General features: G+C 42.7%; 1 protein-coding gene across 5 annotated transcripts; it reads left to right on the top strand.

The window, feature by feature from the left end:
- The first annotated feature begins 1,575 nt into the window (after positions 1–1,575).
- LOC108919368 (exocyst complex component 3-like) lies at positions 1,576–11,746 on the top strand. Of its 5 annotated transcripts, none has more exons than XR_001964914.2 (12): positions 1,576–1,710; positions 4,754–4,885; positions 4,985–5,600; positions 6,252–6,369; positions 7,281–7,403; positions 7,572–7,672; positions 8,073–8,180; positions 9,076–9,199; positions 10,173–10,295; positions 10,373–10,522; positions 10,611–10,922; positions 11,271–11,336. XR_001964914.2 is itself a non-coding variant. In XM_018727314.2 (12 exons), the coding sequence occupies exons 1-12, from the start codon at positions 1,689–1,691 to the stop codon at positions 11,452–11,454; spliced, it is 1,923 nt and encodes a 640-aa protein (XP_018582830.2). In that variant the 5' UTR covers positions 1,576–1,688; the 3' UTR covers positions 11,455–11,746. The 5 variants fall into 5 exon arrangements, 4 of the variants coding, with proteins under 4 accessions (XP_018582830.2, XP_018582832.2, XP_029114055.1 ...); XM_018727314.2 differs by having other exon boundaries at positions 10,611–10,732; positions 11,271–11,746; XM_018727316.2 differs by having other exon boundaries at positions 10,611–10,732; positions 10,849–11,353.

The following is an 11,746-nucleotide window of genomic DNA, read 5'->3' as shown; positions in this document are numbered from 1 at the left end:
CCTCGTGCCCTATGTTGCTCATCAAGACCACTGGTTCTTGATCATGGTTATAGTTTATCTTCTGTATTGAGTTCTGGGGTGAAATAACCTGGAGGGAAATTAAATAAGTGACTGAGGGAAGTTTCCCTCCCACTACATTTCATAACAATAGAAAATGCAAGAAGGAAGCAAGACAGTAGTACATAGCCTGACTTGAGCAAAATACCTTCAAGCACATTTACGGGGAAATTATTGGAAAAAGAATAAAAGCACATAAAACATTTTGTGAACCATGTATGAGAAACTGAATAGAAGATCAGAAAGCCACAGACATTTGACTGACATCAAAAGGTGAAGAGGAAGTTGCATCGAAAGTGAAAAAATATTTCTGATGCACTTGATTGCATTTATTTCCATTTGCTACATTTTGTAATACCCTCATGAAACGGTTCAGTTAAGTAACCGTCATCACAAAACAATATCCCTAACTATGGGTAGGTTCAGATAATATAAAATAAGGGTTGGGGGTAATGGTGTGACATCCTGTCCAACCTTTGGCAACTTTTTTTAAATTAATATTAATTTGTCACTTAGTTTATGCTTTAATCTGAAGAGGCTTACAATGACTGACTACTTTATACTGCTTGATATTTTTACTAGAGTAATTCAAGGAAAGTAGCTGACTCAAGGATACAACAGTAGTAGTAGGGAGAGTGCACCAGCACCAGCAACCTTCACGTTTCAAGGCCATGTCACTGACCACTATGCCACCTGCTGTCCATCTTGTGGTATACAATATGTGGTAAAATATGATGAAATTAGAAAATTATATTTTCTCACCAGGATTGCTCAGGAAACATTACTATAATGGGTTTATTATAAAGTTTACTCAGAACAGCACTCAGTCATAGCCCTATTTATGACATTATCAAATTTAAACACAGTTTAACATGACTGTTTCATCCAACTATAACTGTGAGTATTTTCCTAAGTGCAATGTTATGAGACACTTGATATTATCACTTTAAATCATAGTTACGTTAAAGCTACAGATGTGAATATTCCTTGTGTGTATGTACAGTATGTGTGAATTCTTTTGTTCTTTCATTTGTTCGTTGAGTTTTTTTCCCTATTTGCCTGAGGAACCATGCTGCAGCAGTGTGCAGCTGCCCTCTCTTTACATTATCAGACAACCTCTAATAAGTTTAACCTTTTTAAAGTGATTCTAATTATGCAAGTGAGAATGCATATTTTAGGGTGCATTGAAATTGCAAAAAATATTCTATGTTCATGCTTGTGCCAGTACATCGATATTTTCGTTGTACAGCTTTCCCCCGAAGAATCACTTGTGCACCCAGTGTAACTGTGCAAATGACAAATAAACGACTCTCATTCTCTCACATCTACTGGCAAAACATATTTTTCTGTTTTGAACTGTGTGCTTCTTATCACAAGCTACACTTGCTATATGCGCCTTATCTATAGAACACAGTAAATATCCTGCAAAGTTTTTTAAACCTTGGTCCAAAACTTTAAAATAAGAGAATCTATGAACTGAGTATATTCTGACACGAAATATGTTTGTTTTCACTTTAACTTCAGACTTCCGTTGTTTAGAAACTGTGGTCAAAATATGGTTTTGTTTGAAGTTCTTCTCCACTAGGTTCTTCACCTCATCACATAAAAATGAAGAAAGTACAGATACCGTGATGGGGAATTCTTCTTCACAAGGTATGTTTTTAATGACTAATAGTTTAACTTTTTTAAATATGTTGTTAGGGTTTGTTTCTCTGGGTAGGAAAACCTGTAACATGGTTGTGTCAGACTTGTCGTAAACTTGAAAAGTCTGTGTATTATATGTACTGTAAAACTGCAGGAATTATTACACAATTTTGCTTTTCACAAAAACTAAAGCAAAATGTATACAAATACAGGCAAAATCAAGCGATTTCAAAAATAAGACGTCTTGAAACTGCAAAATAATCTTTACTTATAAAATGACAGGATTTGACTGTCAAAGGACAGTGTCTAGTATTAATTATTAAATGGTCTTATACTAATAATTAATGATCTGGATCTCTGCCAGACAATAGAAACAATACCAAAAAAAATCCAAAGGCTTCACACTGAAGGCCATCATTTTGTTAGCATTAACAGGATGAAATTTGTATGACTGGAGGAAATGAGAAAATGAATTGAGCCACATCTAGCAGTGTATGTCTAAGGTTGCAGTAGGGCTCCTTTGAGTTACACTGATGGCTAAGAAAGTGGTTTGACCAGGATACCGTCATTCTGCACTTTTTGCATTTCTCACCAGAATGTATTGAAGAATCCAAAGTCATGATATAAAACAGATAGATACAAAAACTTGTGTAAAAATACACGAGCCTAACAACCGCATTTCCTACTGCTCTTCATTGTTCATCAGACATATCGTTAGAAGTAAATGTAAAAAGTACAAAGATATGCACCTGTAGCAAATATTTGACATTTAAGCTCACATTGACAATCCACCTTATTATTACATTTAATCATTTAGCAGACACTTTTCTCTAAAGTCAAATACATCTCCAAGAACAATTAAAAAGTGCATTACAAACTGAGATCTACATGCAGACACATGATTTTTGAGTGCAGTCTGTTTTTTACATTCCACCATATAAACCAGTATACATTACATGGGTGGCTGTATATAAGGGTTTTTTATTATTATTATTAAATAGATAACAGAGTCAACGTTTATCAAGCACATAGGAGATCAAGGGAGAAGTAAGTCTAAAAAAGGTGGGTTTTGAGACCTTTCTTGAATGTTGAGAGAGATTTGGCTGTTCTCAGTGAAAGAGGGAGGTCATTCCATCACACTGGAGCCAGAAAAAAAACTTTCTACTTTTGACTTTAGCCCTCTTGTGTGTGGGACCACCAAGAATGCAGAGGTGGAGAGGGTAGCAGTATGACTGGAACATAGTGAGTGATCAGGTCTTGCAGATGTTTGGGACCAGATCTGTTGTTGGTTTTGTAGCCTATAACCAGAGACTTGAATCTGATGCAGGCAGCTATAAAAAGCCATTGAACAGAGACTAGGAGGGGAGATACAGCTGAACGCTTTGGTACAACACCACATTACTTGTGCAGCAGCATTCTGTATGTTGAGAGAAAGACAGACTTGACACAGTCATGCTCCCTTGCTCTTAGCCAATGAAGTAGGTGAAATGAGCAAATCATCTAGTTAGAAAGTTTTCAAAAGGAGGACAGACCATATGGGGGGTGTGGTGGCGCAGTGGGTTGGGCCGCAGTCCTGCTCTCCAGTGGGTCTGGGGTTCGAATCCCGCTTGGGGTGCCTTGCGGCGGACTGGCGTCCCGTCCTGGGTGTGTCCCCTTCCCCCTCCGGCCTTACGCCCTGTGTTGCCGGGTAGGCTCCGGTTCCCCGTGACCCCGTATGGGACAAGCGGTTCTGAAAATGTGTGTGTGTGTGTGTGAGGACAGACCATATGTTGGTGAAGGGTCCCTGTTTTGGACAGGTTGAGTTGTAGGTGGTGATTGGACATCCAGGCAGAGATGTTTAAGAGGTGAGCAGTAACAAACGAGGAAATATCTGTAGCTTCAGGGGGAAAACAGAGGAAGAGCTGGGTGTCATCGATGTAGTAGTGGTAGGAGAACCTGTGAGAGACAATGACAGAGCCGAGGGAACAGGTGTAGATGGAGAAGAGTAGGGGGCCCAGCACGGAGCCCTGCAGAACACCAGTTCAGAGAAGCTATGGGGATGACTGGGAATCATGGCAGACCACTTGACAAGATCTACCAGATAGTTAGGACTCAAACCACCAGTGGTCGACAGAATATTCAATAATCACTTACCAACTAAGCATATGGTTATGTGGAGTATAGCCTGAGCAATACAGGTCACAGCTCCATAGGCTTGGAGCTGTCATGAGATAGCAGCATTACCCACTTAAGCAGAAATGGAAGCCAGTTTAGGCAGGGAATCAGATGCAGCATCAACATGTTCTGGATGAGTAAATATTGAAAAAGAGCCTTTAATAAGTTTGTAGAGAATATTCTACACTGCAGCAGAAATCATGGAAAAGGATGGTATGCCCCCTCCAGGTAAGGGGAGAGTTTTTGCCCCAGGTGGAGGAGTTTAAGTATCTTGGGGTCCTGTTCACGAGTGAGGGAAAAAGGGAGCGTGAGATCAGCCACAGATTGGGAGCAGCAGCAGCACTAATGCGGTCTCTGTACCGGACTGCAGTGGTGAAGGGGGAGCTGAGCCATAAGGCGAAGCTCTCCATTTACCGGTCGATCTACGTCCCTACCCTCACCTATGGTCATCAGCTCTGGGTGATGACCGAAAGAATAAGATCGCGGATACAAGCGGCCGAAATGAGTTTTCGCCGCAGGGTGCTGGGACTCACTCTCCGTGACAGGGTGAGGAGTTCGGACATCCGGGAGGAACTCGGAGTAGAGCCGCTACTCCTTCACATTGAGAGGAGCCAGTTGAGGTGGTTCGGGCATCTCGTAAGGATGCCCTTTGGGCGCCGCCCTTTGGAGGTATACCGGGCACGGCCAACTGGGACTGAGGGATTATATCTCACAGTTGGCCTGGGAACGGCTGGGGATCCCCCAGGTTGAGCTGGAGGAAGTTGCGGGGGACAGGAGCAGCTGGGCCTCTCTGCTCTCCCTGCTGCCACCGCGACCCTATTAGGACAAGCGGGACAGAAGATGAGATGAGATGAGATGAGCAGAAATCACAGAAAATAACATGTCATTGGTGTATCAGGAGGCACAAGGAGGGGTTCATCCCCTGTCCTAACGAGGTCCATCCAGCTTAATGAACCTCTGCAACAGCCACTCTTGATGCAAGCCATCCAGGACAATGATACCCCAGAGGATCCTGGGACATTACCATCTGGTAAGTTCACCCATTTAACACATCATAGACATACATTAACCTCTGTTAGTCCCATAACTTACTCTGAAAGTATATTTTAGATATTTTTAATTTCCACAGTTATGGAGATCAACAACTTAATTGAAAGTAAGAGACTCAAGGAAGCACACCAGTACCTGCTCTCATTTCGGCATGAGGTGGAAATAGAGAAAAAAGGTGAGGGGACACCCTCCACACAACAGAACAATAAAATGAAGGACCTGAGGCTCCTGTACAGTGCCTTGCGAGACAAGATGAAGAATGTTGTCAAGGATTCGAGCAATCAGACTTCCTGCAGTTCAGACCTGCTGCTGCAAGTGGTCCAGATCATCCAGGAGGAGGAGAAGAGGGAGGGAAGTCCAGGCAGTGCAGGGTGGAATTGGCGGGACACCTGGAAAGAGGCGGTGCGGGAGGGGGTGCGGGATAAAATCAAGAGTGTACCCCTGGACACCAAAGAGCAGAAAAAATCTTGGTTGGCAGTACACCTGGGCCTTCTACGCAAAACCACCATGGAGGACTTGGAAAATGTTAAAAATCACCTGAAGGCCTCCTACCCCCCCAGTTTTAATGTGTTGAACACCTATGTGGAGAGCTACCATGAGAGCATTGCCCAGCACCTCAAAGACATCCCGCAGAAGGATCTTGAGGCAAAGGATTGCTATGCCCTCTTGGACTGGATAGTGAACTGTTATGAAAGGTGAGTGTCTTACCCATCAGTTTGGTTACAGTGTTTTAATTATACCAGATATGTGATGTAGTTACACGTTTTGCCACATTCTATCGCACTAAAACACTCAATAAGAAAGTCTATATTTATTTACCTAATTAGACGTGGGAAAATACCACCAGCTCTGCACTGTTTGTTGCTGTGTGTATTTTCAAAATCATAAACACACACACACCATCTGAAACCGCTTGTCCTATACGGGGTCGCGGGGAGCTAGAGCCTAAGCCGGCAACAGAGGGCGTAGGGTTGGAGGGGGAGGGGACACACCCAGGACGGGACGCCAGTCCGTCGCAAGGCACCCCAAGCGGGACTCGAACTCCAGACCCACCAGAGAGCAGGACCCGGTCCAACCCACTGCACCACCGCACCCCCCTCATAAATGCTCATCTTTTGTTATTGTTAACCAAACAAAGATGCTTGCTATTAGTTTAATTTATAAATTTGCTTATAAATATACTTGTATACTTTTACTTTCATTTATTCCTCTTTTTTAACCAAGCCAGGCAACTGCGTAAGACAATGTATTGCTCTAATAATAGCTCTTTGGCTACTTAGATAGACACCCAGTTTTACTGAACTCTGCAGAAACCCAGCCTTTAATTATATGCATTCTATGGCCAGTGAGAAGATGATGGGCAGCCCAACCCTGCAGCTGGATGTGAGCATCGGCAGTATGTCCCTGTCGCTGGGAGACAGCTTTCTGAACCAGATCAAGGATAAGTGCTGTGACTTGATAAGGGTGAGTACCATCACATGCTTCCAGGGGCCAAGGCATGTGAAGTTGTGACCAAATACTACACTGTTTATCTTGTCTGGACTGAGATCCATTGAATTCAGACGAGGAAACGAATATGGATTACATATTGATACCAGGCAACTTTGAAAGAATACAACTTTTCACACATTTTTTGTAATACGTTTTGTGAGTTGCACAGCAAATGCAGTTGTGCAACATCTGCAGAGAAATACACACACACACACACACACATTTTCAGAACCGCTTGTCCCTTACGGGGTCACGGGGAACCGGAGCCTACCCGGCAACACAGGGCGTAAGGCCGGAGGGGGAAGGGGACACACCCAGGACGGGACGCCAGTCCGCCGCAAGGCACCCCAAGTGGGACTTGAACCCCAGACCCACCGGAGAGCAGGACTGCGGTCCAACCCACTGCGCCACCGCACCCCCTGCAGAGAAATAGTTCTGCTTTAATTTTTTTTTAGGGTTTGCAAAATTGGAAAAAAAAAAAAAAAAAAAAACTAAATGGACCAGTATGTGACTGTTTCGTTCATAAACCAGGAACGTCTGAAAATTTTTGTAAAGTGTGAACGCATTTTTAAAATCCTTTTGATGAACACTGCATCTGGTGACCTGGAAAAAGACTAAGGCATTGCTGGGTCACCCAAGGGCAGATTTAATGCAGTTATTTTGGCGTAAAATGCAGTTTCTGTCACCAAGACAAATTCCTTGTATGTGTGAACGTACTTAGCAATAAAGCTCGTTCTGTTCTGTTCTGTAATTTACACCGATTCTCTCAGAACACACTAAAATTGGGTAACTGATAGTTAGACACTACATGACTTCCACTGGAAAAATGCCTTATGTCAAGTGATAACCTTGTTTTTTTTTTTTTTTTTTTTCCTTCTGTACAGGATGAGTTTGATACCATGATGAAAAATCTCATTGAAATGGAATGTGAAAAGACATGGGGCTGCAAGGAGCCAGAGACCATGCCCACACACTATCACTCTGAAATCCACTGCCACATTTGTTTGGTACGGTATGCAACACGGCTGCCTACAGCTCACAAAGTTTTGTAACTGGTACAAGGAACTGCAGCATGCTAAGAGCCACATCAAAACATCTGTAGACCCTCTGCAGCTGCTTCTTTGTTGAATACCGAGAAACTCACATCAAGCGCGAAACTGTTTCCCTTCTCATAGACGATGAACGGATACATAAAAAACGTTCAGGAAATTGACCCAGAGCTGAGCAAAAGAGTTCTTTGTGTCTGCTTGGAAACACTGAAGCCTTTCCCCCACAGGTAATGGCATGCATGTTGGCTATATATCTGTGATTTCAGCTCAGGAATGACGTATGTGAATACAGGGCTTAGCAAGTCTGGGAGAGATCAGGGTCATGAAACAGGAGCTCCAACTCATAGTTTTTTGACAGTTTCAAAGAATAAAGAGAGAAAAGGATACGCTGCCCCAACATCCCGTAAGCCAACTCGGAAAAGCCTCAACTATCCCGTAAAGTGTCCTGAACCCTGCCCCGTTACGTCATAGTGTTGCAGAGCTACTGAGACATGTCTTCTGTGACGTTTACTCATTCATGTGAGCCGTATTGTTTTGTTAACCACTGCGGGGGGCGTTTTTTGAAGAGCGGTAGCAGGACGCCTGTGTGCATGCATGTTTATTTTCCTCTTTTTTTCTGAGGAGCAGGTTACGTCAGGCCTTCGATCAGTGGTACAGTTCAACCCATAAAGATGGCTTCGATTTACAGGCCTCTCTTCATCGGACCGCCTGCATTAATAGTTGTATCTCCATAAAGTGAGTCTGATGTGCTACAGTGAGCCAGTTAACGATGAGACAAATCAAAATTAAATGCATAAGATATTTACAGCTATACCACAGAACTGTTCTTGTTGATGTTAAAACCTTAAATAATGAAACCACTGGAATCTGTAAAAACTAAACTTTCAAAGGGAAGTCCAGCGCCACGAAAACATTTGGAGTTTTTGGCTGAAGACTCGAAACCATTCAGTGCCAAAATTTTCTGATCATAGAGGAAAGAAGAGGGAAAATACTTTTTCCAAAGCACTGTACTAGGCCAAACCTCCCACCTATGCCCAGTTGCACCAGAAACACACGCACACACTCACGCACGCAATGTCTACAACTGCTTGTCCCGAGCAGTGTCGCAGCGAACCGGAGCCTAACCCGGCAACTCAGGGCACAAGGCTGGAGGTGGAGGGAACACACCCAGGATGGGACGCCAGTCCATCACAAGGCACCCCAGGCAGGACTCGAACCCCAGACCCACCCTGTCAGATACAAGATACATACATATAATCACTCACTAACCTTCTCATTCCCACATGCCCTATTTTCGGCAACCCCACCACCAGCTCGACCTCTCTTATGATCAATGGTATCCCTATGAGGGTCCTCTTTCAACAGCAGGTGAGACCCCTCCAGTGGACTATAAGCTGAGATGGAAAGTTCACAAAGCAGCTGTCAAAATGTATGATCACAGTCTAATACTTCCAACCACTAAAATTTATTTGCAACTCCAGTTCAGTGGTTTAGATGCAGAGATTGCTTGTCAACAACTCAATGAGAACTTAGCAATGTCTGGCATTTCATAGTTATCCTTGTTTGGGAAAAAAAGCACTAGGATATTAGCTTTACTGGGACATTTATTTCCCTTTTTCTCCTATTCCAGGGAGCACCTAGAGACATACAGGGAGAGCAGTCCGCAGCAGGTAGAGCAACTGGGGCAGGAGATGGATGAGGGAGTCGACCAGCTGGGTAAAACAATGATGGAGCAGTTCCAGAAAGACATTGAGGTATAGGGGGCTATGATGCCACAAATACCAAACCATGCTTCCAGCTCCCCTGAGTCTTCTGGTTTTGGAAAGGAAAACATAAACCAGTGTGTGGGCACATCTTTCCACTTTTACAACAGATTTAGACCCAGTTTTCCAGTTCTGTATTAGACCTAGTTATTTCCAACTGTCCAGCTCCATCAGGTCAGATGACAATATTTGAAGAAGCAGTGTATCATAATATCCCAACATGATGAACATTTTCCATTACAATTTACTGTTTTTTAAGAGTAGACTTCTGAAAGACTTCTCAAATTTTGTGGATTATATGACAAAGGAGATCATGTCATGCCACTGCTTTTCCATCTGCATACACTTGCTTGCTTGAGCAGGGGCGTGTCTAAAGGGGTGATACTGGGTGGCACCGCCCCCAAAATATGATTGGCTCCCTCCCCGGTGCCTCCCAACACCATTGGGCTAGAGTATTGTCAATTGACAATGCCCAACACCATTGGATCAGAACGCTGTCCATAGCTACTTGATTTGCGATGCGGAATCACAGTGCCTCGTTTCTCAAACAAGAAGACAGACACGAGTCGACCACAGACCATGTCTGTGTTCATGTTTTAACACACTCAATTCTATATTTTGAAATATGTGAACTTGGGCATTGTTGTTCTCTGCCTATAAAGACAACCCTGGCAGGTATAACGACTTCAGAAGCTCCTAAGCGTCCCATATAACATATTTTAAGCTTAGGGTACCCAGCAGTGATTTTTGAGTTTTGTGCACAGAAAATAAGGCAATGCAGTTTCAGTACTTGCTCAAAATCAGTGTTATTCTCAAGGCTGTAATCTGCACACTCAGTGTTAATCAGATAGATGTTGTACAGTGGATCATTAACTACACCCAACCGTATAACACTGGAGAACTTTGCAGAAACCAGTTAATTTTTAAAAAAACTGACCATCAATATGATTGTGTTATACATCAGCCCTTCTTCAAGAAACTGATGACGCAAAGGTGGCTTACAAAGAAAAATGACTTCTACCACATTTTGAGGAGGATGAAAGAGCTCTCCCAACTCTGCAAAGGCATGAAGCCCCCCTATGTGCAGGTGAGATTGAATTTAGTGTGAAAGGTATGATTTTTTTTGTGGAAAACACAGACACTTTCATCCTTTCTTTGTGGTAGACGTTTGTGAACAAAGCGCACTACCATGTGGTATGGAGCTACGTCTCTCAGTTGATGAACAGTAACTACACCTGCAAGAACAAGTATAAGAGGGCAGCAGCTCAGATCAAAGCTGAGCTGAGGGAACTGCAGAACATTTTTACAGAACTGGTGAGTGTTGCATGTCCATGTTTACATGATCCCTTCTGATTTTCACAGTAGTCAAAGTGGTGATCTACATTTAAGTATTTTTCAGCAGAATTCCAACTTAAATTGGCTCAGCCCACTTGGAGATCATCTGTTTAACATCATTGAAAAGGAGAAACCACAGGATATTAAAACATCCTTGCAAGACCTGGTCAAGGATTACCCAGATATCAGGTTCAGCAATTTTCCTCGTCTACCAGGGAGGGAAAATGCTTCTTAACTCAAAACAAAGAGTTTTGTTACCTTAAGATATTCTTTCATTTAACTAATGCCTTTGTCTACGGTGACAGTGTTAGGTAAGCAGCTAGTAATTATTTACCCATTGAAAGACAACCTTCCTGATTTCTCACAGGAGCAATTTATGGTAAGTACCATGATCAAGGGTAAGGCAACTGGAAGGGGATTTAAACTGATGAGCTTTAAATTTCAGGCAACTGCGGGAACCAGGAGACCGAGGGACTTTACAATTTAAGCCACCTTTTTCTTTTATGTGGTCTCTAAGTTCCCAAAAAATTTTCATACAATTAATTAATAATACAATACAAAATGTATCTACTGCATAGAAAAACGTTGCAGGACAGATTGAGGAAAAACAAGCTTCAGCCCATCAGAATAACTTGTATATACATGCTGCAAGCTGCTTTGTGGGATTGAAACCACTCTTGGCTGCTGATTTTGTATGAAGCACAACCAGTCTCTCTTTGTGTTGCAGCGGGAATCATGTGGCAGCTGTGTTGCGTTTCCAGGGAATGGGTTGCAGGCAAAAATACGCCATTCTGAACCACTTCAATGAGTTGAAAAATGGGACAACTGACACTGCGGACCAGAACGGGGGTCTCTTTAATAAAATCCATGTCCCTAGAAGTGATCTCTTCTGTTGCCTCCCTGTCAGCTAATGGCATCATTTACAAATTTTGTTCTGTCCATTTTGTTTGTTTTTCAATAAATTTTAATCTTCTTGGGACTGTATGCTCATAGGCAGTATTTATAGCCGAACCATGTCTGATTTTTCAAATATTAGTTGTCATTTTTACCATGTATATTAATAAACAGTATAAATACAACAGTCTGTGCTTTCATATAGTGATTTTGGAGAGCACAACAAGGTATGACAGAAATGAAGATAGACCCCCCCCCCCATACACAAACACACACACAACCCCAGCCCATTCTTCCCCTAACTCATCC

This window comes from Scleropages formosus, chromosome 15 (genome assembly GCF_900964775.1).
Source record: "Scleropages formosus chromosome 15, fSclFor1.1, whole genome shotgun sequence".
NCBI lineage: Eukaryota > Metazoa > Chordata > Actinopteri > Osteoglossiformes > Osteoglossidae > Scleropages > Scleropages formosus.
This window is presented reverse-complemented; position numbering and strand designations above follow the sequence as displayed.

Excerpts from the sequence above, each read along its gene's own strand:
- LOC108919368 (XM_018727314.2), top strand. The coding sequence starts at position 1,689 with ATGGGGAATTCTTCTTCACAAG. Across the intron at positions 5,601-6,251 it reads ATAGTGAACTGTTATGAAAG|TGAGAAGATGATGGGCAGCC; the intron begins GTGAGTGTCTTA and ends TTCTATGGCCAG. Across the intron at positions 10,733-11,270 it reads AAGGATTACCCAGATATCAG|CGGGAATCATGTGGCAGCTG; the intron begins GTTCAGCAATTT and ends TTTGTGTTGCAG.